Here is a 26346-nt window from a genome sequence, read left to right as displayed (position 1 = left end):
ACGTCCCATATCACATCCTATTCATAGGGAATAGGGTGCCATTTAGGATAAATCCATTCATCACAACAACCTCTCAACGACCTGACGTGAACAATACCACAACTTATAAATTAAACATCTATGCAGAATGTGATCACACTGAAATAAGTTGTTCATGAGGAGTCGGTGGAACGCATTGTCTTACAACACCTAGTTCATCACCTAGTTCACCTCTTAGTTCACCTCTTAGTTCACCTCTTAGTTCACCTCTTAATTCACCTCTTAGTTCACCTCTTAGTTCACCTCTTAGTTCACCACCTAGTTCACCACCTAGTTCGCCACCTAGTTCACAACCTAGTTCACAACCTAGTTCACCTCCTAGTTTACCTCCTAGTTCATCACCTAGTTCAACTCCTAGTTCACCACCTAGTTAATATCCTTGTTCAACACCTAGTTCACCACGTAGTTCACGACCTAGTTCCCCAACAAGTTCATCACCTAATTCACCTCCTAGTTAATCACCTAGTTCATCTCCTAGTTCATCAACAAATTCACCACCTAGTTCACCACCTAGTTCATCACCTAATTCACCACCTAGTTCACCACCTAGAAAATCTCTTAGTTCACCCCTAGTTCTACTCCTAGTTCATCAACAAATTCACCTCCTAGTTCATCTCCTAGTTCACCGCCTAGTTCACAGCCTAGTTCACCTCCTAGTTCATCTCCTAGTTCACCTTCTAGTTCACCACCTAGTTCATCTCCTAGTTCATCACCAAGTTCACCTCCTAGTTTACCTCCTAGTTCATCACCTAGTTCACCTCCTAGTTCACCACCTAGTTTACCACCCAGTTCACCACCTAGTTCACCGCCTAGATCACCGCATAGTTCACCGCCTAGTTCACCGCATACAGTGCCTTGCGAAAGTATTTGGCCCCCTTGAACTTTGCGACCTTTTGCCACATTTCAGGCTTCAAACATAAATATATAAAACTGTATTTTTGTGAAGAATCAACAACAAGTGGGACACAATCATGAAGTGGAACGACATTTATTGGATATTTCAAACTTTTTTAACAAATCAAAAACTGAAAAATTGGGCGTGCAAAATTATTCAGCCCCCTTAAGTTAATACTTTGTAGCGCCACCTTTTGCTGCGATTACAGCTGTAAGTCGCTTGGGGTATGTCTCTATCAGTTTTGCACATCGAGAGACTGAAATGTTTTCCCATTCCTCCTTGCAAAACAGCTCGAGCTCAGTGAGGTTGGATGGAGAGCATTTGTGAACAGCAGTTTTCAGTTCTTTCCACAGACTCTCGATTGGATTCAGGTCTGGACTTTGACTTGGCCATTCTAACACCTGGATATGTTTATTTTTGAACCATTCCATTGTAGATTTTGCTTTATGTTTTGGATCATTGTCTTGTTGGAAGACAAATCTCCGTCCCAGTCTCAGGTCTTTTGCAGACTCCATCAGGTTTTCTTCCAGAATGGTCCTGTATTTGGCTCCATCCATCTTCCCATCAATTTTAACCATCTTCCCTGTCCCTGCTGAAGACAAGCAGGCCCAAACCATGATGCTGCCTCCACCATGTTTGACAGTGGGGATGGGGTGTTCAGGGTGATGAGCTGTGTTGCTTTTACGCCAAACATAACGTTTTGCATTGTTGCCAAAAAGTTCAATTTTGGTTTCATCTGACCAGAGCACCTTCTTCCACATGTTTGGTGTGTCTCCCAGGTGGCTTGTGGCAAACTTTAAACAACACTTTTTATGGATATCTTTAAGAAATGGCTTTCTTCTTGCCACTCTTCCATAAAGGCCAGATTTGTGCAATATACGACTGATTGTTGTCCTATGGACAGAGTCTCCCACCTCAGCTGTAGATCTCTGCAGTTCATCCAGAGTGATCATGGGCCTCTTGGCTGCATCTCTGATCAGTCTTCTCCTTGTATGAGCTGAAAGTTTAGAGGGACGGCCAGGTCTTGGTAGATTTGCAGTGGTCTGATACTCCTTCCATTTCAATATTATCGCTTGCACAGTGCTCCTTGGGATGTTTAAAGCTTGGGAAATCTTTTTGTATCCAAATCCGGCTTTAAAATTCTTCACAACAGTATCTCGGACCTGCCTGGTGTGTTCCTTGTTCTTCATGATGCTCTCTGTGCTTTTAACGGACCTCTGAGACTATCACAGTGCAGGTGCATTTATACGGAGACTTGATTACACACAGGTGGATTGTATTTATCATCATTAGTCATTTAGGTCAACATTGGATCATTCAGAGATCCTCACTGAACTTCTGGAGAGAGTTTGCTGCACTGAAAGTAAAGAGGCTGAATAATTTTGCACGCCCAATTTTTCAGTTTTTGAATTGTATTTTTTTTTTAAATAACCAATAAATGTAGTTCCACTTCATGATTGTGTCCCACTTGTTGTTGATTCTTCACAAAAAAATACAGTTTTATATCTTTATGTTTGAAGCCTGAAATGTGGCAAAAGGTCGCAAAGTTCAAGGGGGCCGAATACTTTTGCAAGGCACTGTAGTTCACCGCCTCGTTCACCACCTAGTTTAACGCATAGTTCACCGCCTAGTTCACCGCATAGTTCACCGCCTAGTTCACCGCCTAGTTCACCAGCTAGTTCACCACCTAGTTCACCGCCTAGTTAACCACCTACTTAACCACCTAGCCTAGTTCACCACCTAGTTCACCACCTAGTTCACCACCTAGTTCACCACCTAGTTCACCGCCTAGTTCACCACCTAGTTCACCGCTTTGTTCCCTGGCTTGTTCACTGCCTAGTTCACAGCCTAGTTCACCACCTAGTTCACCACCTAGTTCAGCGCTTTGTTCCCTGTCTTGATCACTGCCTAGTTCACCACCTAGTTCATCTCTTAGTTCACCACCTAGTTCACAGCCTAATCCACTTCCCAGTTAATCTCCTAGTTCACCTCCTAGTTCATCACCTAGTTCATCTCCTAGTTCAACACCTAGTTCACCTCCTAGTTCACCTCCTAGTTCATCACCTAGTTCACCTCCTGGTTCATCGCCTATTTCACCACAAAGTTCACCTCCTAGTTCACCTCCTAGTTCACCGCCTAGTTAACCACCTAGTTAACCACCTAGTTCACCGCCTAGTTCACCACCTAGTTCACCACCTAGTTCACCACCTAGTTCACCACCTAGTTCACCGCCTAGTTCACCACCTAGTTCACCGCTTTGTTCCCTGGCTCGTTCACGGCCTAGTTCACGGCCTAGTTCACGGCCTAGTTCACCACCTAGTTCAGCGCTTTGTTCCCTGTCTTGATGACTGCCTAGTTCACCACCTAGTTCATCTCTTAGTTCACCACCTAGTTCACAGCCTAATCCACTTCCTAGTTAATCTCCTAGTTCACCTCCTAGTTCATCACCTAGTTCACCTCCTAGTTCATCACCTAGTTCATCTCCTAGTTCAACACCTAGTTCACCTCCTAGTTCACCTCCTAGTTCATCACCTAGTTCACCTCCTGGTTCATCGCCTATTTCACCACAAAGTTCACCTCCTAGTTCACCTCCTAGTTCATCACCTTGTTCATCACCTAGTTCACCTCCTAGTTCACGTCCAAGTTCACCTCCTAGTTCATCACCTAGTTCACCTCCTAGTTCACCACCTAGTTCATCAACAAGTTCATCACCTAGTTCACCTTCTAGTTCCTTCGTTAAATTTTCATTTTTTTTTTGTTGAAATATCCAATAAATGTAGTTCCACTTCATGATTGTGTCCCACTTGTTGTTGAATCTTCACAAAAAAATACAGTTTTATATCTTTATGTTTGAAGCCTGAAATGTGGCAAAAGGTCGCAAAGTTCAAGGGGGCCGAATACTTTTCATCACCTAGTTCGTCACCTAGTTCACCTAGTTCATCACATAATTCACCACCTATTTCACCTCCTAGTTCATCACCTAGTTCCACTCCTAGTTCCACTCCTAGTTCACCACTAGTTTACCACTAGTTTACCACCTAGTTCACCACCTAGTTCATCACCTAGTTTGCCTAATAGTTCCTCATCTAGTTCATATCCTAGTTCACCACATAGTTCACCTCCTAGTTTATCATCTAGTTCATCTCCTATTTCACCTCCTAGTTCCCCTCCTAGTTCATCATTTAGTTCATCTCCAAGTTCACCACCTCGTTCATCATCTTGTTCATCTCCTAGTTTCACTCCTAGTTCATCACCTAGTTCCCCTCCTAGTTCATCATTTAGTTCATCTCCAAGTTCACCACCTAGTTCAACTAGATCATCACCGAATTCACCACCTAGTTCACCTCCTAGTTCATAACCTAGTTCCACTCCTAGTTCATCACCTAGTTCACCTCCTAGTTCATCACTAGTTTACCACCTAATTTACCACCTAGTTCATCACCTAGTTCACCACCTCGTCCAACTCCTAGTTCATCACCTAGTTCACCTCCTAGTTCACCTCCTAGTTCAACACCTAGTTCACCTCCTAGTTCACCACCTACTTCATCAACATGTTCATCACCTATTCCAACTAGATCATCACCGAATTCACCACCTAGTTCACCTCCTAGTTCATAACCTAGTTCCACTCCTAGTTCATCACCTAGTTCACCTCCTAGTTCATCACTAGTTTACCACCTAATTTACCACCTAGTTCATCACCTAGTTCACCACCTAGTACACCTCCTAGTTCATCCCCTAGTTCACCTACTAGTTCATCAACTAGTTCACCTCCTAGTTCATCTCCTAATTCACCACCGAGTTCAAGGCCTAGGTTATCTCCTAGTTCACCACCTAGTTCACCACACAGAATATCACCTAGTTAACCTCCTAGTTCACTGCCTGTATCACCGCCTTGTTCATAACCTATTTCACCGCCTAGTTCCCCGCCTAGTTCCCCGCCTAGTTCACCGCCTAGATCACTGCCTAGTTCACTGCCTAGTTCACCACCTAGTTGACCACTTTTTTCCCTGCCTTGTTCACTGCCTAGTTCATCACCTAGTTCACCTCCTCGTTCATCAACTAGTTTACCACCTAGTTCATCACCTAGTTCACCACCTAGTTCACCTCCTGGTTCATCACCTAGTTCACCACTTAGTTCACCACCTAGTTCATCATCTAGTTCATCATCTAGTTCATCTCCTAGTTCCCCTCCTAGTTCATCATCTAGTTAATTTCCTAGTTCACCACCTAGTTCATCATCTAGTTCACCTCCTCATTCATCAACTATTGTACCACCTAGTTCATCACCTAATTCACCACCTAGTTTACCTCCTAGTTCATCACCTAGTTCCACTCCTAGTTCATCACCTAGTTCACCTCCTAGTTCACCACTAGTTTACCACCTAGTTCACCACCTAGTTTGCCTAATAGTTCCTCATCTAGCTCATATCCTAGTTCACCACCTAGTTCACCTCCTAGTTTATCATCTAGTTCATCTCCTATTTCACCTCCTAGTTCCCCTCCTAGTTCATCATTTAGTTCATCTCCGAGTTCACCACCTAGTTCACAGCCTCGTCCAACTCCTAGTTCATCACCTAGTTCACCTCCTAGTTCACCTCCTAGTTCAACACCTAGTTCACCTCCTAGTTCACCACCTACTTCATCAACATGTTCATCACCTAGTTCAACTACATCATCACCTAATTCACCACCTAGTTCACCTCCTAGTTCATAACCTAGTTCCACTCCTAGTTCATCACCTAGTTCATCACTAGTTTACCACCTAATTTACCACCTAGTTCATCACCTAGTTCACCACCTCGTTCACCTCATAGTTCACCACCTAGTTCGCCTAATAGTTCTTCATCTAGTTCATCTCCTAATTCACCTCCTAGTTCCCCTCCTAGTACATCATCTAGTTAATCTCCAAGTTCACCACCTAGTTCACCTCCTAGTTTATCATCTAGTTCATCTCCTAATTCAACTCCTAGTTCCCCTCCTAGTTCATCATCTAGTTTCACTCCTAGTTCATCATCTAGTTCCACTCCTAGTTCATCACCTAGTTCATCACTAGTTTACCACCTAATTTACCACCTAGTTCATCACCTAGTTCACCACCTAGTTCACCTCATATTTCACCACCTAGTTCGCCTAATAGTTCTTCATCTAGTTCATCTCCTAATTCACCTCCTAGTTCCCCTCCTAGTTCATCATCTAGTTCATTTCCAAGTTCACCACCTAGTTCACCTCCTAGTTTATCATCAGTTCATCTCCTAATTCACCTCTCAGTTCCCCTCCTTGTTCATCAACATTTTCATCACCTAGTTCACCACCTAGTTCATCTCTTAGTTCACAACCTAGTTCACAGCCTAATCCACTTCCTAGTTCATCTCCTAGTTCACCTCCTAGTTCATCACCTAGTTCATCACCTAGTTCACCTCCTAGTTCACCTCCTAGTTCATCACCTAGTTCACCTCCTAGTTCACCACCTAGTTCATCAACAAGTTCATCACCTAGTTCACCTCCTGGTTCATCGCCTAATTCACCACAAAGTTCACCTCCTAGTTCACCTCCTAGTTCATCACCTAGTTCATCAACAAGTTCACCACCTAGTTCACCTCCTAGTTCACCTCCAAGTTCATCACCTAGTTCATCACCAAGTTCAACTCCTAATTCACCACCTAGTTCACCTCCTAGTTCGTCACCTAGTTCACCTCCTAGTTCATCACCTAGTTCACCACCTAGTTCATCACCTAGTTCACTCTCTAGATCACCATCTAGAAAACCTCCTTGTTCACCTCCTAGTTCACCGCCTAGTTCACCTCAATAGTTCATCACCAAAACACCACCTAGTTCACCGCCTAGTTCATCATCTAGATCACCACCTAGTTCACCTCCTAGTTCACCTACTAGTTCACATCCTAGTCACCAACTACTCCACCGCCTACTTCACCGTCTTCTTCACCACCTAGTTCATCACCTAGTTCACCACCTAGTTCACCTCTTGGTTCACCACCTTGTTCAAAGCCTTGTTCACCTCCTAGTTCACTGCCTAGTTCATCACCTAGTTCACCTCCTAGTTCATCATAAAGTTCCACTCCTAGTTCATCACCTAGTTCATCACCTAGTTCACCTCCTCGTTCATCAACTAGTTTACCACCTAGTTCATCACCTAGTTCACCACCTAGTTCACCTCCTGGTTCATCACCTAGTTCACCACTTAGTTCACCACCTAGTTCATCATCTAGTTCATCATCTAGTTCATCTCCTAGTTCCCCTCCTAGTTCATCATCTAGTTAATTTCCTAGTTCACCACCTAGTTCATCATCTAGTTCACCTCCTCATTCATCAACTATTGTACCACCTAGTTCATCACCTAATTCACCACCTAGTTTACCTCCTAGTTCATCACCTAGTTTACCTCCTAGTTCATCACCTAGTTCACCTCCTAGTTCATCACCTAGTTCATCACCTAGTTCCCCTCCTAGTTCATCACCTAGTTCACCTCCTAGTTCACCACCTAGTTCACCGCCTGGTTCACCGCCTAGTTCACCACCTTGTTCATCACCTAGTTCACCGTCTAATTCACCTCATATTTCACCACCTAGTTCGCCTAATAGTTCTTCATCTAGTTCATCTCCTAATTCACCTCCTAGTTCCCCTCCTAGTTCATCATCTAGTTCATTTCCAAGTTCACCACCTAGTTCACCTCCTAGTTTATCATCAGTTCATCTCCTAATTCACCTCTCAGTTCCCCTCCTTGTTCATCAACATTTTCATCACCTAGTTCACCTAGTTCACCACCTAGTTCATCTCTTAGTTCACCACCTAGTTCACAGCCTAATCCACTTCCTAGTTCATCTCCTAGTTCACCTCCTAGTTCATCACCTAGTTCATCACCTAGTTCACCTCCTAGTTCACCTCCTAGTTCATCACCTAGTTCACCTCCTAGTTCACCACCTAGTTCATCAACAAGTTCATCACCTAGTTCACCTCCTGGTTCATCGCCTAATTCACCACAAAGTTCACCTCCTAGTTCACCTCCTAGTTCATCACCTAGTTCATCAACAAGTTCACCACCTAGTTCACCTCCTAGTTCACCACCTAGTTCACCACCTAGTTTGCCTAATAGTTCCTCATCTAGCTCATATCCTAGTTCACCACCTAGTTCACCTCCTAGTTTATCATCTAGTTCATCTCCTATTTCACCTCCTAGTTCCCCTCCTAGTTCATCATTTAGTTCATCTCCGAGTTCACCACCTAGTTCACAGCCTCGTCCAACTCCTAGTTCATCACCTAGTTCACCTCCTAGTTCACCTCCTAGTTCAACACCTAGTTCACCTCCTAGTTCACCACCTACTTCATCAACATGTTCATCACCTAGTTCAACTACATCATCACCTAATTCACCACCTAGTTCACCTCCTAGTTCATAACCTAGTTCCACTCCTAGTTCATCACCTAGTTCATCACTAGTTTACCACCTAATTTACCACCTAGTTCATCACCTAGTTCACCACCTCGTTCACCTCATAGTTCACCACCTAGTTCGCCTAATAGTTCTTCATCTAGTTCATCTCCTAATTCACCTCCTAGTTCCCCTCCTAGTACATCATCTAGTTAATCTCCAAGTTCACCACCTAGTTCACCTCCTAGTTTATCATCTAGTTCATCTCCTAATTCAACTCCTAGTTCCCCTCCTAGTTCATCATCTAGTTTCACTCCTAGTTCATCATCTAGTTCCACTCCTAGTTCATCACCTAGTTCATCACTAGTTTACCACCTAATTTACCACCTAGTTCATCACCTAGTTCACCACCTAGTTCACCTCATATTTCACCACCTAGTTCGCCTAATAGTTCTTCATCTAGTTCATCTCCTAATTCACCTCCTAGTTCCCCTCCTAGTTCATCATCTAGTTCATTTCCAAGTTCACCACCTAGTTCACCTCCTAGTTTATCATCAGTTCATCTCCTAATTCACCTCTCAGTTCCCCTCCTTGTTCATCAACATTTTCATCACCTAGTTCACCACCTAGTTCATCTCTTAGTTCACAACCTAGTTCACAGCCTAATCCACTTCCTAGTTCATCTCCTAGTTCACCTCCTAGTTCATCACCTAGTTCATCACCTAGTTCACCTCCTAGTTCACCTCCTAGTTCATCACCTAGTTCACCTCCTAGTTCACCACCTAGTTCATCAACAAGTTCATCACCTAGTTCACCTCCTGGTTCATCGCCTAATTCACCACAAAGTTCACCTCCTAGTTCACCTCCTAGTTCATCACCTAGTTCATCAACAAGTTCACCACCTAGTTCACCTCCTAGTTCACCTCCAAGTTCATCACCTAGTTCATCACCAAGTTCAACTCCTAATTCACCACCTAGTTCACCTCCTAGTTCGTCACCTAGTTCACCTCCTAGTTCATCACCTAGTTCACCACCTAGTTCATCACCTAGTTCACTCTCTAGATCACCATCTAGAAAACCTCCTTGTTCACCTCCTAGTTCACCGCCTAGTTCACCTCAATAGTTCATCACCAAAACACCACCTAGTTCACCGCCTAGTTCATCATCTAGATCACCACCTAGTTCACCTCCTAGTTCACCTACTAGTTCACATCCTAGTCACCAACTACTCCACCGCCTACTTCACCGTCTTCTTCACCACCTAGTTCATCACCTAGTTCACCACCTAGTTCACCTCTTGGTTCACCACCTTGTTCAAAGCCTTGTTCACCTCCTAGTTCACTGCCTAGTTCATCACCTAGTTCACCTCCTAGTTCATCATAAAGTTCCACTCCTAGTTCATCACCTAGTTCATCACCTAGTTCACCTCCTCGTTCATCAACTAGTTTACCACCTAGTTCATCACCTAGTTCACCACCTAGTTCACCTCCTGGTTCATCACCTAGTTCACCACTTAGTTCACCACCTAGTTCATCATCTAGTTCATCATCTAGTTCATCTCCTAGTTCCCCTCCTAGTTCATCATCTAGTTAATTTCCTAGTTCACCACCTAGTTCATCATCTAGTTCACCTCCTCATTCATCAACTATTGTACCACCTAGTTCATCACCTAATTCACCACCTAGTTTACCTCCTAGTTCATCACCTAGTTCCACTCCTAGTTCATCACCTAGTTCACCTCCTAGTTCACCACTAGTTTACCACCTAGTTCACCACCTAGTTCACCACCTAGTTTGCCTAATAGTTCCTCATCTAGCTCATATCCTAGTTCACCACCTAGTTCACCTCCTAGTTTATCATCTAGTTCATCTCCTATTTCACCTCCTAGTTCCCCTCCTAGTTCATCATTTAGTTCATCTCCGAGTTCACCACCTAGTTCACAGCCTCGTCCAACTCCTAGTTCATCACCTAGTTCACCTCCTAGTTCACCTCCTAGTTCAACACCTAGTTCACCTCCTAGTTCACCACCTACTTCATCAACATGTTCATCACCTAGTTCAACTACATCATCACCTAATTCACCACCTAGTTCACCTCCTAGTTCATAACCTAGTTCCACTCCTAGTTCATCACCTAGTTCATCACTAGTTTACCACCTAATTTACCACCTAGTTCATCACCTAGTTCACCACCTCGTTCACCTCATAGTTCACCACCTAGTTCGCCTAATAGTTCTTCATCTAGTTCATCTCCTAATTCACCTCCTAGTTCCCCTCCTAGTACATCATCTAGTTAATCTCCAAGTTCACCACCTAGTTCACCTCCTAGTTTATCATCTAGTTCATCTCCTAATTCAACTCCTAGTTCCCCTCCTAGTTCATCATCTAGTTTCACTCCTAGTTCATCATCTAGTTCCACTCCTAGTTCATCACCTAGTTCATCACTAGTTTACCACCTAATTTACCACCTAGTTCATCACCTAGTTCACCACCTAGTTCACCTCATATTTCACCACCTAGTTCGCCTAATAGTTCTTCATCTAGTTCATCTCCTAATTCACCTCCTAGTTCCCCTCCTAGTTCATCATCTAGTTCATTTCCAAGTTCACCACCTAGTTCACCTCCTAGTTTATCATCAGTTCATCTCCTAATTCACCTCTCAGTTCCCCTCCTTGTTCATCAACATTTTCATCACCTAGTTCACCTAGTTCACCACCTAGTTCATCTCTTAGTTCACCACCTAGTTCACAGCCTAATCCACTTCCTAGTTCATCTCCTAGTTCACCTCCTAGTTCATCACCTAGTTCATCACCTAGTTCACCTCCTAGTTCACCTCCTAGTTCATCACCTAGTTCACCTCCTAGTTCACCACCTAGTTCATCAACAAGTTCATCACCTAGTTCACCTCCTGGTTCATCGCCTAATTCACCACAAAGTTCACCTCCTAGTTCACCTCCTAGTTCATCACCTAGTTCATCAACAAGTTCACCACCTAGTTCACCTCCTAGTTCACCTCCAAGTTCATCACCTAGTTCATCACCAAGTTCAACTCCTAATTCACCACCTAGTTCACCTCCTAGTTCGTCACCTAGTTCACCTCCTAGTTCATCACCTAGTTCACCACCTAGTTCATCACCTAGTTCACTCTCTAGATCACCATCTAGAAAACCTCCTTGTTCACCTCCTAGTTCACCGCCTAGTTCACCTCAATAGTTCATCACCAAAACACCACCTAGTTCACCGCCTAGTTCATCATCTAGATCACCACCTAGTTCACCTCCTAGTTCACCTACTAGTTCACATCCTAGTCACCAACTACTCCACCGCCTACTTCACCGTCTTCTTCACCACCTAGTTCATCACCTAGTTCACCACCTAGTTCACCTCTTGGTTCACCACCTTGTTCAAAGCCTTGTTCACCTCCTAGTTCACTGCCTAGTTCATCACCTAGTTCACCTCCTAGTTCATCATAAAGTTCCACTCCTAGTTCATCACCTAGTTCATCACCTAGTTCACCTCCTCGTTCATCAACTAGTTTACCACCTAGTTCATCACCTAGTTCACCACCTAGTTCACCTCCTGGTTCATCACCTAGTTCACCACTTAGTTCACCACCTAGTTCATCATCTAGTTCATCTCCTAGTTCCCCTCCTAGTTCATCATCTAGTTAATTTCCTAGTTCACCACCTAGTTCATCATCTAGTTCACCTCCTCATTCATCAACTATTGTACCACCTAGTTCATCACCTAATTCACCACCTAGTTTACCTCCTAGTTCATCACCTAGTTTACCTCCTAGTTCATCACCTAGTTCACCTCCTAGTTCATCACCTAGTTCATCACCTAGTTCCCCTCCTAGTTCATCACCTAGTTCACCTCCTAGTTCACCACCTAGTTCACCGCCTGGTTCACCGCCTAGTTCACCACCTTGTTCATCACCTAGTTCACCGTCTAGTTCACCTCATATTTCACCACCTAGTTCGCCTAATAGTTCTTCATCTAGTTCATCTCCTAATTCACCTCCTAGTTCCCCTCCTAGTTCATCATCTAGTTCATTTCCAAGTTCACCACCTAGTTCACCTCCTAGTTTATCATCAGTTCATCTCCTAATTCACCTCTCAGTTCCCCTCCTTGTTCATCAACATTTTCATCACCTAGTTCACCTAGTTCACCACCTAGTTCATCTCTTAGTTCACCACCTAGTTCACAGCCTAATCCACTTCCTAGTTCATCTCCTAGTTCACCTCCTAGTTCATCACCTAGTTCATCACCTAGTTCACCTCCTAGTTCACCTCCTAGTTCATCACCTAGTTCACCTCCTAGTTCACCACCTAGTTCATCAACAAGTTCATCACCTAGTTCACCTCCTGGTTCATCGCCTAATTCACCACAAAGTTCACCTCCTAGTTCACCTCCTAGTTCATCACCTAGTTCATCAACAAGTTCACCACCTAGTTCACCTCCTAGTTCACCTCCAAGTTCATCACCTAGTTCATCACCAAGTTCAACTCCTAATTCACCACCTAGTTCACCTCCTAGTTCGTCACCTAGTTCACCTCCTAGTTCATCACCTAGTTCACCACCTAGTTCATCACCTAGTTCACTCTCTAGATCACCATCTAGAAAACCTCCTTGTTCACCTCCTAGTTCACCGCCTAGTTCACCTCAATAGTTCATCACCAAAACACCACCTAGTTCACCGCCTAGTTCATCATCTAGATCACCACCTAGTTCACCTCCTAGTTCACCTACTAGTTCACATCCTAGTCACCAACTACTCCACCGCCTACTTCACCGTCTTCTTCACCACCTAGTTCATCACCTAGTTCACCACCTAGTTCACCTCTTGGTTCACCACCTTGTTCAAAGCCTTGTTCACCTCCTAGTTCACTGCCTAGTTCATCACCTAGTTCACCTCCTAGTTCATCATAAAGTTCCACTCCTAGTTCATCACCTAGTTCATCACCTAGTTCACCTCCTCGTTCATCAACTAGTTTACCACCTAGTTCATCACCTAGTTCACCACCTAGTTCACCTCCTGGTTCATCACCTAGTTCACCACTTAGTTCACCACCTAGTTCATCATCTAGTTCATCATCTAGTTCATCTCCTAGTTCCCCTCCTAGTTCATCATCTAGTTAATTTCCTAGTTCACCACCTAGTTCATCATCTAGTTCACCTCCTCATTCATCAACTATTGTACCACCTAGTTCATCACCTAATTCACCACCTAGTTTACCTCCTAGTTCATCACCTAGTTTACCTCCTAGTTCATCACCTAGTTCACCTCCTAGTTCATCACCTAGTTCATCACCTAGTTCCCCTCCTAGTTCATCACCTAGTTCACCTCCTAGTTCACCACCTAGTTCACCGCCTGGTTCACCGCCTAGTTCACCACCTTGTTCATCACCTAGTTCACCGTCTAGTTCATCACCTTTTTCATTACCTTTTGAATCAATAATACAGTATTTTGTCCTGGAAAAAATGTTAGCCCTGTCCTCTGTAATATAGCTAGCTTAATCAATACATAGCCTAACATTCTGCAAACACAATCAACCAGTGAAGTAGGGAATCTGACCGATTCTATACATGAATCATCTTTGCTAAAGTTTCATGCCACAGCTAACTGACCAAATAAAGGTTTATTCTGCAGCTAACTGACCAAATAAAGGTTTATTCTGCAGCTAACTGACCAAATAAAGGTTTATTCTGCAGCTAACTGACCAAATAAAGGTTTATTCTGCAGCTAACTGAACAAATAAAGGTTTATTCTGCAGCTAACTGAACAAATAAAGGTTTATTCTGCAGCTAACTGACCAAATAAAGGTTTATTCTGCAGCTAACTGACCAAATAAAGGTTTATTCTGCAGCTAACTGACCAAATAAAGGTTTATTCTGCAGCTAACTGACCAAATAAAGGTTTATTCTGCAGCTAACTGACCAAATAAAGGTTTATTCTGCAGCTAACTGACCAAATAAAGGTTTATTCTGCAGCTAACTGACATACATTATCAAGCATTTGGTGGTCTATAGCAGCTTCCCACCAGAATGGGCTTTAGGTGAGGCAGATGAACCTGTAGCCATATTACTTCAACAGTATTTCACATGAGATCGTCTCTAAGCTTTACAGGAATGTGGTTCTGAATATAGACCGCAACACCGCCCCCATTGGTATTTTTGTATTTTCAGTAGATGTTATAACCATGTATTGCTACCACTGTATCATTAAAGATATTATCTAAGTGAGTTTCAGAGATAGTCAGAATATGAATGTCATCTGTTACAAGCAAGTTATTGACTTCATGGACCTTGTTTCTTAGGCTACATGTTAATATGGGCTATTTTTAATGCTTTACTGGGAAGCTTATCAGAGGTAGACTTACTCATGTTATTTACATTGGCGATGATAGTGCAGGGTGAGCTGCATAAAGTGGTCTTCCTACTATTGCACACCACCTCAGTGCAAACAGTGTAACTCTGGTTTATAGGCTCAAGATTGCGGCTTACAATAGCTGTAGGATAAACAGATGAATTCGTTGCAATTAAGGGTAAATAAATTAAATTACATACATTGTGTTTGCCAATGCCCTAGGATCATGTACATTTGATGCAGCATTATGACAACTCATTGTCACAATGGTAGGGATTAACTGAGCATGTCTTGGATCATTTACCAGTCATTTTTGAGTGTGTGTTGAGTGTGTGTGTGTGTTTCATGTGTATCTATAACTCACGTGTTGCCACTGGTCCCTGATGAGGGGCCTGTATCGTAGGAAGTACTTCAGGGGGAAGCTCTCTACATCTGGCCAGGTAGAAGGGCTATTCCAGGTGACCTCCAGACGACGAACATTGTTAGGGATGGGCGTGGCCACCACTTTTTCAGGGGGGTCTGGCTTCACTGCAGGGAGAGAGGAGAGACAACACATTAGACAATACAGTACATAGGGACATTGACTAAGCTGAAGACCGTTTTGGGACACAGTACAGGACAGTGGGCATGTAGTCACAGCACAGAGAAAGACATTGTGGAATACAGATCATCACATGGACAAATAGATGAATGGTTAGAGGACAAACAGGAATTTCATCAGGTGTGAGACATAGAGAAAGACCCAATTGAGGATGAAGAGCAGTGGTAACAATTGGTGCCCCGGGTCCTCTGGACTGGGTAAGAGCTCTGACGGCCCCCTGGGTGCTGGGTAGGACCTCTGAAGGCTCTCTGGGGGACCTGGGTAGGACCTTTGAAGGCTATCGGGGGACCTAGGTAGAGATTCTGAAGGCCCTCTAGGGGCTGGGCAGGACCTCTGAAGGCCTTCTGGGGGCTGGGTAGGATCTCTGAAGGCCCTTTCAAACCTGGGTAGGACCTCTGAAGGCCCTGGGGGACCTGGGTAGGACCTGGGTAAGACTACAGCTCATAGTGAAAGCTACAGCTCAGAGTGAAAGCTACAATTCAGAGTGAAGGCTATTGCTCAGAGTGAAGGATACTGTTTAGAGTGAAGGCTACAGCTCAGATTGAAGGCCAATGTTTATAGTGAAGACTACAGGTCAGAGTGAAAGCTATAGCTCAGAGTGAAAGCTAATGCTTTTAGTGAAGACTACAGCTCATAGTAAAGGCTACTGCTTAGAGTGAAGGCTACAGCTTAGAGTGAAGGCTACAGCTCAGAGTGAAAGCTAATGCTTTTAGTGAAGCCTACAGCTCATAGTGAAGCCTACAGCTCAGAGTGAAAGCTAATGCTTTTAGTGAAGCCTACAGCTCATAGTGAAGCCTACAGCTCAGAGTGAAAGCTAATGCTTTTAGTGAAGACTACAGCTCAGAGTGAAGGCTACAGCTCATAGTGAAGACTACAGCTCAGAGTGAAATCTACAGCTCAGAGTGAAGACTACAGCTTAGAGTGAAGACTACAGCTTTGAGTGAAGACTACAGCTCAGAGTGAAGACTACAGCTTAGAGTGAAGACTACAGCTCAGAGTGAAGACTACAGCTCAGAGTGAAGACTACAGCTCAGAGTGAAGACTACAGCTCAGAGTGAAGACTACAGCTCAGAGTGAATTCTGGAGGAAAGAGAGAGGGATAAGTAGAATGCTGTGTTTGTGTGAGCCTGGGAAGTGTTTTGAGAATTCAATGCTGTTTCTACTCTGTATGGTGTCTCTGTGTTATTTTGGGATCAGTGTGTTTACTCTGTGGTTTAGCTCCAACCACTGGGGCAGGGCTGGGACAGGACAGGACAAAGACATCCCCATAGCGGACAGAGGCGTGGAAGCTGCCCAACTCGTACTCTCCTCTCCTCACCCCACCTACCCTTCTCATTCCCTCCTCGCCTCCCTACCCTTCTCATTCCCTCCTCACCCACCTACCCTTCTCATTCCCTCCTCACCCCCCTACCCTTCTCATTCCCTCCTCACCCACCTACCCTTCTCATTCCCTCCTCACCCCCCTACCCTTCTCATTCCCTCCTCACCCCCTACCCTTCTCATCCCTCCTCACCCCCCTACCCTTCTCATTCCCTCCTCACCCCCTACCCTTCTCATCCCTCCTCACCCCCCTACCCTTCTCATACCTTCCGCACCACCCCTACAGTTCTCATGGACTCCTCACCCCCCTACCCTTCTCATTCCCTCTGCACCACCCCTACACTTCTCATGCCCTCCTCGCCTCGCCTCCCTACCCTTCTCATTTCCTCCTCACCCCCCTACCCTTCTCATTCCCTCCTCATTTTTAATAAAGCATTTTTTTTAAGTATAGAGTCTTCTTGGATATGACGCTACAAGCTTGGCACACCTGTATTTGGGCAGTTTCTCATACTCTTCTCTGCAGATCCTCTCAAGCTCTGTCAGGTTGGAGGGGACCATCGCGGCACAGCTATTATCAGGTCTCTCCAGATATGTTCGATCGGGTCCAACTCTGGACTGTGGCTGGGCCACTCAAGAACATTCAGAGACTTGTCCTGAAGCCAATCCTGCATTGTCTTGACTGTGTGCTTAAGGTCATTGTCCTGTTGGAAGGTGAACCTCTGGAGCAGGTTTTCATCAACGATCTCTCTGTACTTTGCTCCGTTCATCTTTCCCTGCCGCTGAAAAACATCCCCACAGCATGATGCTGCCACCACCATGAATCACCGTAGAGTTGGTACCAGGTTTCCTCCACACGTGACCCTTGAAATTCAGGCCAAAGAGTTCAATCTTGCTTTCATCAGACCAGAGAATCTTGTTTCTCATGGTCTGAGATTCTTTAGGTGGCTTTTGGCAAACTGCAAGAGGGCTGTCGTGCCTTTTACTGAGTAGTGACTTCCGTCTGGCCACTCTACCATAAAGGCCTGATTGGTGGAGTGCTGCAGAGATGGTTATCCTTCTGGAAGGTTCTCCCATCTCCACAGAGGAATTCTGGAGCTCTGTCAGAGTGGCCATCTTGTTCTTGGTCTCCTCCCTGACCAATGCCCTTCTCCCCCAATTGCTCATTTTGACCAAGCAGCCAGCTCTAGTAAGAGTCTGTAAAAAATATATATATTTATATATATGTTTTTTAAGGGGTGGATCAGCTTAATATTGAGGAAAGAGTGCTGCTTCCATCAATGTAATTGTCTGCATCATTTCCAATTCCCCATATATTTTTTGGGTAAATATCTATATCCATATACATACACATATGCATACATATACACATATATACATACACACAGCTATATAGATATACATACACACACCTATATAGATATACATACACACACCTATATAGATATACATACACATACCTATATAGATATACATACCTATATAGATATACATACACATACCTATATAGATACACACACCTATATAGATATACACACCTATATAGATATACACACCTATATAGATATACATATACACACCTATATAGATATACATACACACACCTATATAGATATACATACACACACCTATATAGATATACATACACACACCTATATAGATATACATACACACTCCTATATAGATATACATACACACACCTATATAGATATACATACTTTTGATAGAATATACCTTTATTATTCCCCAAACCCCACCACCTTTCTCCCAATTGGAGTAAACTAATAAACAATAACACTTAGGCTTCTATCTCCAGTCTACACATATTATACACATTTTACAGATCTACTTTACAATAGTTATATTTTGTTTGTTCTTAGTCCTTCCTCTATTTCTGATGTCCAACCAGTTTTCTATTTGTAACTGTGCTATTTCCCAACAGTTCTGAACCTGTATATTTTACAGACCCATATGTTTTACATTGGTTATCTTGTTATTAGTCCCACCCTTCAGCTCCCATTCAACACCTCCCATGTATCTCTCAACACCATCCATTTTGGATTTCTATTTGCCATGTATTTTTCAACTGTGCATTGCTGCTTCACAAAAAGTATTGAACATTTCTATTGTCATAGATTCTACAGATAGTAAATTAAAAATATATATTTTTTGCAAAAATAATTATTATATTATTGATTGATTGACTATGGCTTTTCATAGTCAGTTAGTTCTAGGCAAATGTTGCAATGACCAAAGACGAGCTACATATGGACAAAACCAAAATAAATGATCTAATGACTCTGCCTCCTCACAGCAGAATCTGCAGAGCTGGGAAGATTGTATCCCCCATATATATAACATTCTATTGGTTGCAAGAATTTTGCATAGTAATTTAAATAGAACATTTTGAAGTTTTGAATCCGGTGTTGTTTTGCGTATCAATTCATAAACCATGTGACATGGAATTGGTACATCAAAAATCTCTTCCCAATTTATATGGCACAGCTGTCAGTTTTTTGGTCCTTAAATGAATTTGGTATGTTTTTATGTTTCATTTAACCATTTATGTTCTTTAATACAGGGCCGACATACAAGTACCTTGTCCCCCCTTCTAATTGCCTCTTCCATTTCTGTGGTAAGGCTGCAATTAGTTGGTTGTAATGTTGGGTAGAGCAGACATTTACATATGTCTGTGTTAGCTGCATGTGTGACATTACTCCACCAGTCCTATTTATGATATCATTCCCAAAAATTATACCTTCTTTAAACATTTCTTAGAAAATATGTTTTTTTTAAATCAATTAGTATATTTGAGTTTAACCGCAATATTTGTAGTATTATTTGTTCTGTTTTTTTCAGGTGGATTAAACTGAAATTGTAACCAACTTTCTAATGCTTGTTCAAAAAATAATGATATTTTGGAGATGATTTCCTTTTCAAACAACCAAAAGTGAGCAGGTGTAATCTGAATAAAGGGAAAAAGGCCTTTCTTGAACATAGAATGAGACATTCATACCAATTTAAGTATAACTTTTGTATGACTGATGCCTTTAGTGAGAGGTCTAAATCTTTAATATTTAAATTATTTCTGCCCTCTGAATTCATATTTGTTAAATAAATACGCTCTCTAATTTTGTCTGGCTTGCCGTTCCAAATGAAATTGAATATTTTTTGTTCATATAATTTAAAAAGCACGTCACTAGGTGTAGGCAAAACGATAAGCAAAAAGGTAAACTGTGGTATGACTAAAGAGTTAATCAGGGTAAAATGTGGTATGACTAAAGAGTTAATCAGGGTAAACTGATGATTTGTATAGTCAGTATTAGGAAGGTGTTCCTAATGATTTGTATAGTCAGTATCAGGAAGGTGTTCCTAATGATTTGTATAGTCAGCATCAGGAAGGTATTCCTAATGATTTGTATAGTCAGCATCAGGAAGGTGTTCCTAATGATTTGTATAGTCAGCATCAGGAAGTTATTCCTAATGATTTGTATAGTCAGCATCAGGAAGGTATTCCTAATGATTTGTATAGTCAGCATCAGGAAGGTGTTCCTAATGATTTGTATAGTCAGTATCAGGAAGGTGTTCCTAATGATTTGTATAGTCAGCATCAGGAAGGTGTTCCTAATGATTTGTATAGTCAGTATCAGGAAGGTATTCCTAATGATTTGTATAGTCAGCATCAGGAAGGTATTCCTAATGATTTGTATAGTCAGCATCAGGAAGGTGTTCCTAATGATTTGTATAGTCAGTATCAGGAAGGTGTTCCCAATGATTTGTATAATGATTTCTGCTGTCTGTTATATTGAGTTTCTGCTGTCTGTTATAATGAGTTCCTGCTGTCTGTTATATTGAGTTTCTGCTGTCTGTTATATTGAGTTCCTGCTGTCTGTTATATTGAGTTTCTGCTGTCTGTTATATTGAGTTTCTGCTGTCTGTTATATTGAGTTTCTGCTGTCAGTTATATTGAGTTTCTGCTGTCTGTTATATTGAGTTTCTGCTGTCTGTTATATTGAGTTTCTGCTGTCTGTTATAATGAGTTCCTGCTGTCTGTTATAATGAGTTCCTGCTGTCTGTTACAATGAGTTCCTGCTGTCTGTTATACTGAGTTTCTGCTGTATGTTATAATGAGTTCCTGTTATCTGTTATAATGAGTTCCTGCTGTGTGTTATAATGAGTTTCTGCTGTCTGTTATAATGAGTTCCTGCTGTCTGTTATAATGAGTTTCTGCTGTGTGTTATAATGAGTTCCTGCTGTCTGTTGTAATGAGTTTCTGCTGTCTGTTATAATGAGTTTCTGCTGTGTGTTATATTGAGTTTCTGCTGTCTGTTATATTGAGTTCCTGCTGTCTGTTATAATGAGTTCCTGCTGTCTGTTACAATGAGTTCCTGCTGTCTGTTATAATGAGCTTCTGCTGTATGTTATAATGAGTTCCTGTTATCTGTTATAATGAGTTCCTGCTGTGTGTTATAATGAGTTTCTGCTGTCTGTTATAATGAGTTCCTGCTGTCTGTTATAATGAGTTTCTGCTGTGTGTTATAATGAGTTCCTGCTGTCTGTTGTAATGAGTTTCTGCTGTCTGTTATAATGAGTTTCTGCTGTGTGTTATATTGAGTTTCTGCTGTCTGTTATATTGAGTTTCTGCTGTCTGTTATAATGAGTTCCTGCTGTCTGTTACAATGAGTTTCTGCTGTGTGTTATAATGAGTTCCTGCTGTCTGTTGTAATGAGTTTCTGCTGTCTGTTATAATGAGTTTCTGCTGTGTGTTATAATGAGTTCCTGCTGTCTGTTGTAATGAGCTCCTGCTGTCTGTTATAATGAGTTCCTGCTGTCTGTTATAATGAGTTTCTGCTGTGTGCTATAATGAGTTCCTGCTGTCTGTTATAATGAGTTTCTGCTGTGTGTTATAATGAGTTCCTGCTGTCTGTTATAATGAGTTCCTGCTGTGTGTTATAATGAGTTTCTGTTGTGTGTTATAATGAGTTCCTGCTGTCTGTTATAATGAGTTTCTGCTGTGTGTTATAATGAGTTCCTGCTGTCTGTTATAATGAGTTCCTGCTGTGTGTTATAATGAGTTTCTGCTGTCTGTTATAATGAGTTTCTGCTGTCTGTTATAATGAGTTTCTGCTGTCTGTTATAATGAGTTTCTGCTGTCTGTTATAATGAGTTTCTGCTGTCTGTTATAATGAGTTCCTGCTGTGTGTTATAATGAGTTCCTGCTGTCTGTTATAATGAGTTTATGCTGTCTGTTATAATGAGTTCCTGCTGTCTGTTGTAATGAGTTCCTGCTGTCTGTTGTAATGGGTTCCTGCTGTCTGTTATAATGAGTTCCTGCTGTCTGTTATAATGAGTTCCTGCTGTGTGTTATAATGAGTTTCTGCTGTGTGTTATAATGAGTTTCTGCTGTCTGTTATAATGAGTTTCTGCTGTCTGTTATAATGAGTTTCTGCTGTCTGTTATAATGAGTTCCTGCTGTCTGTTATAATGAGTTTCTGCTGTGTGTTATAATGAGTTCCTGCTGTCTGTTGTAATGAGTTTCTGCTGTCTGTTATAATGAGTTTCTGCTGTGTGTTATAATGAGTTCCTGCTGTCTGTTGTAATGAGTTTCTGCTGTCTGTTATAATGAGTTCCTGCTGTCTGTTATAATGAGTTACTGTTATCTGTTGTAATGAGTTTCTGCTGTCTGTTATAATGAGTTCCTGCTGTCTGTTATAATGAGTTCCTGCTGTGTGTTATAATGAGTTACTGTTATCTGTTGTAATGAGTTCCTGTTATCTGTTATAATGAGTTCCTTCTGTGTGTTATGATGAGTTTCTGCTGTGTGTTATAATGAGTTTGTGCTGTCTGTTATAATGAGTTTATGCTGTCTGTTACAATGAGTTTCTGCTGTCTGTTATAATGAGTTCCTGCTGTCTGTTATAATGAGTTACTGTTATCTGTTGTAATGAGTTTCTGCTGTCTGTTATAATGAGTTCCTGCTGTGTGTTATAATGAGTTCCTGCTGTGTGTTATAATGAGTTACTGTTATCTGTTGTAATGAGTTTCTGCTGTCTGTTATAATGAGTTCCTTCTGTGTGTTATGATGAGTTTCTGCTGTGTGTTATAATGAGTTTGTGCTGTCTGTTATAATGAGTTTATGCTGTCTGTTACAATGAGTTTCTGCTGTGTGTTATAATGAGTTCCTGCTGTCTGTTGTAATGAGTTTCTGCTGTCTGTTATAATGAGTTTCTGCTGTGTGTTATAATGAGTTCCTGCTGTCTGTTGTAATGAGCTCCTGCTGTCTGTTATAATGAGTTCCTGCTGTCTGTTATAATGAGTTTCTGCTGTGTGCTATAATGAGTTCCTGCTGTCTGTTATAATGAGTTTCTGCTGTGTGTTATAATGAGTTCCTGCTGTCTGTTATAATGAGTTCCTGCTGTGTGTTATAATGAGTTTCTGTTGTGTGTTATAATGAGTTCCTGCTGTCTGTTATAATGAGTTTCTGCTGTGTGTTATAATGAGTTCCTGCTGTCTGTTATAATGAGTTCCTGCTGTGTGTTATAATGAGTTTCTGCTGTCTGTTATAATGAGTTTCTGCTGTCTGTTATAATGAGTTCCTGCTGTGTGTTATAATGAGTTCCTGCTGTCTGTTATAATGAGTTTCTGCTGTCTGTTATAATGAGTTCCTGCTGTCTGTTGTAATGAGTTCCTGCTCTCTGTTATAATGAGTTCCTGCTGTCTGTTGTAATGAGTTCCTGCTCTCTGTTATAATGAGTTCCTGCTGTCTGTTATAATGAGTTCCTGCTGTGTGTTATAATGAGTTTCTGCTGTCTGTTATAATGAGTTTCTGCTGTCTGTTATAATGAGTTTCTGCTGTCTGTTATAATGAGTTTCTGCTGTCTGTTATAATGAGTTCCTGCTGTCTGTTATAATGAGTTTCTGCTGTGTGTTATAATGAGTTCCTGCTGCCTGTTGTAATGAGTTTCTGCTGTCTGTTATAATGAGTTCCTGCTGTGTGTTATAATGAGTTCCTGCTGCCTGTTGTAATGAGTTTCTGCTGTCTGTTACAATGATTTTCTGCTGTGTGTTATAATGAGTTCCTGCTGTCTGTTGTAATGAGTTTCTGCTGTTTGTTATAATGAGTTCCTGCTCTCTGTTATAATGAGTTACTGTTATCTGTTGAAATGAGTTTCTGCTGTCTGTTATAATGAGTTCCTGCTGTCTGTTATAATGAGTTCCTGCTGTGTGTTATAATTTGTTCCTGCTGTGTGTTATAATGAGTTACTGTTATCTGTTGTAAAAAGTTTCTGCTGTCTGTTATAATGAGTTCCTGCTGTCTGTTATAATGAGTTCCTGCTGTCTGTTATAATGAGTTACTGTTATCTGTTGTAATGAGTTCCTGCTGTCTGTTATAATGAGTTACTGTTATCTGTTGTAATGATTTCCTGCTGTCTGTTATAATGAGTTCCTGCTGTGTGTTATAATGAGTTACTGCTGTGTGTTATAATGAGTTCCTGCTGTCTGTTATAATGAGTTTCTGCTGTCTGTTATAATGAGTTCCTGCTGTCTGTTGTAATGAGTTCCTGCTCTCTGTTATAATGAGTTCCTGCTGTCTGTTATAATGAGTTCCTGCTGTGTGTTATAATGAGTTTCTGCTGTGTGTTATAATGAGTTCCTGCTGTCTGTTATAATGAGTTTCTGCTGTGTGTTATAATGAGTTCCTGCTGCCTGTTGTAATGAGTTTCTGCTGTCTGTTACAATGAGTTTCTGCTGTGTGTTATAATGAGTTCCTGCTGTCTGTTGTAATGAGTTTCTGCTGTCTGTTATAATGAGTTCCTGCTCTCTGTTATAATGAGTTACTGTTATCTGTTGTAATGAGTTTCTGCTGTGTGCTATAATGAGTTCCTGCTGTCTGTTATAAGGAGTTTCTGCTGTGTGTTATAATGAGTTTCTGCTGTCTGTTATAATGAGTTCCTGCTGCTGCTGTGTGTTATAATGAGTTCCTGCTGTCTGTTATAATGAGTTTCTGCTGTCTGTTATAATGAGTTCCTGCTGTCTGTTGTAATGAGTTCCTGCTCTCTGTTATAATGAGTTCCTGCTGTCTGTTGTAATGAGTTCCTGCTCTCTGTTATAATGAGTTCCTGCTGTCTGTTATAATGAGTTCCTGCTGTGTGTTATAATGAGTTTCTGCTGTGTGTTATAATGAGTTTCTGCTGTCTGTTATAATGAGTTTCTGCTGTCTGTTATAATGAGTTTCTGCTGTCTGTTATAATGAGTTCCTGCTGTCTGTTATAATGAGTTTCTGCTGTGTGTTATAATGAGTTCCTGCTGCCTGTTGTAATGAGTTTCTGCTGTCTGTTACAATGAGTTTCTGCTGTGTGTTATAATGAGTTCCTGCTGTCTGTTGTAATGAGTTTCTGCTGTCTGTTATAATGAGTTCCTGCTCTCTGTTATAATGAGTTACTGTTATCTGTTGTAATGAGTTTCTGCTGTCTGTTTTAATGAGTTCCTGCTGTCTGTTATAATGAGTTCCTGCTGTGTGTTATAATTTGTTCCTGCTGTGTGTTATAATGAGTTACTGTTATCTGTTGTAATGAGTTTCTGCTGTCTGTTATAATGAGTTCCTGCTGTCTGTTATAATGAGTTCCTGCTGTCTGTTATAATGAGTTACTGTTATCTGTTGTAATGAGTTCCTGCTGTCTGTTATAATGAGTTACTGTTATCTGTTGTAATGATTTCCTGCTGTCTGTTATAATGAGTTCCTGCTGTGTGTTATAATGAGTTACTGTTATCTGTTGTAATGAGTTTCTGCTGTCTGTTATAATGAGTTCCTGCTGTCTGTTATAATGAGTTACTGTTATCTGTTGTAATGAGTTCCTGCTGTCTGTTATAATGAGTTACTGTTATCTGTTGTAATGAGTTCCTGCTGTCTGTTATAATGAGTTCCTGCTGTGTGTTATAATGAGTTACTGTTATCTGTTGTAATGAGTTTCTGCTGTATGTTATAATGAGTTCCTGCTGCCTGTTATAATGAGTTCCTGCTGTGTTATAATGAGTTCCTGTTATCTGCTGTAATGAGTTCCTGCTGTCTGTTATAATGAGTTCCTGCTGTGTGTTATAATGAGTTCCTGCTGTCTGTTATAATGAGTTCCTTCTGAGTTGAGTTTGAGTTGAGTTTATTTTTATTTTACAGGGACAGTGTACATTAATCAACATTTCAGTAAAAGTGCCGGTTTTAGCCAACCGGCTAATTTTCAACCGCAGTCCCTGGGCAGGTTATTAAAAACAATTACAATATAGACAATAGCAACATAGAACAAGCAAGACATAGCAACATATGACAAGCAAGACATAGCATACAGACAGAGCAACATAGGACAAGCAAGACGTAGCATACAGACAGAGCAGCATAAAACAAAAAGCAACAAGACAAAATTCATAAAAGCAACAAAGTGTTTCCACACCTCACAAGCTACAGACAACAGACAACATGGAGAGTGGCAACACACAGCTAGGGACCATGTTCACAAATCTGATTGACCTTTAGCCATGTCTTCAAGCATTTGGTGAAAGTGTGATATGTGGTGCAGTTATGTGTGTCTGATGGCAGTGTATTCCAGACATGGGAAGCTCTCACAGAGAATGCAGATTTACTAAAGGTGCTTTTCCTTAGGGGAACTATACAGTCACCTCTCATGGCAGACCTTGTGGATCTGCTGCCATATGTCTGGGTTTTCTGTTTAACAAAAATATTGA

At 41.7% G+C, this 26346-nt stretch overlaps 1 protein-coding gene across 1 annotated transcript in view; it reads right to left on the bottom strand.

Annotated features, from left to right (window-relative positions):
• Positions 1-26346, bottom strand: part of cntfr (ciliary neurotrophic factor receptor) — a 530571-nt gene that overhangs the window by 68527 nt on the left and 435698 nt on the right. The window contains exon 6 of the mRNA XM_031826000.1: positions 15058-15221. Coding sequence (XP_031681860.1) covers positions 15058-15221 — 164 coding nt within the window. The remainder of the gene's footprint in view (positions 1-15057; positions 15222-26346) is intronic.

The sequence above is a fragment of the Oncorhynchus kisutch genome, linkage group LG6 (genome assembly GCF_002021735.2).
Source record: "Oncorhynchus kisutch isolate 150728-3 linkage group LG6, Okis_V2, whole genome shotgun sequence".
Taxonomy (NCBI): Eukaryota; Metazoa; Chordata; class Actinopteri; order Salmoniformes; family Salmonidae; genus Oncorhynchus; species Oncorhynchus kisutch.
The sequence above is the reverse complement of the archived record's forward strand: the minus strand, read 5'-3'. Positions and strand labels throughout refer to the sequence as shown.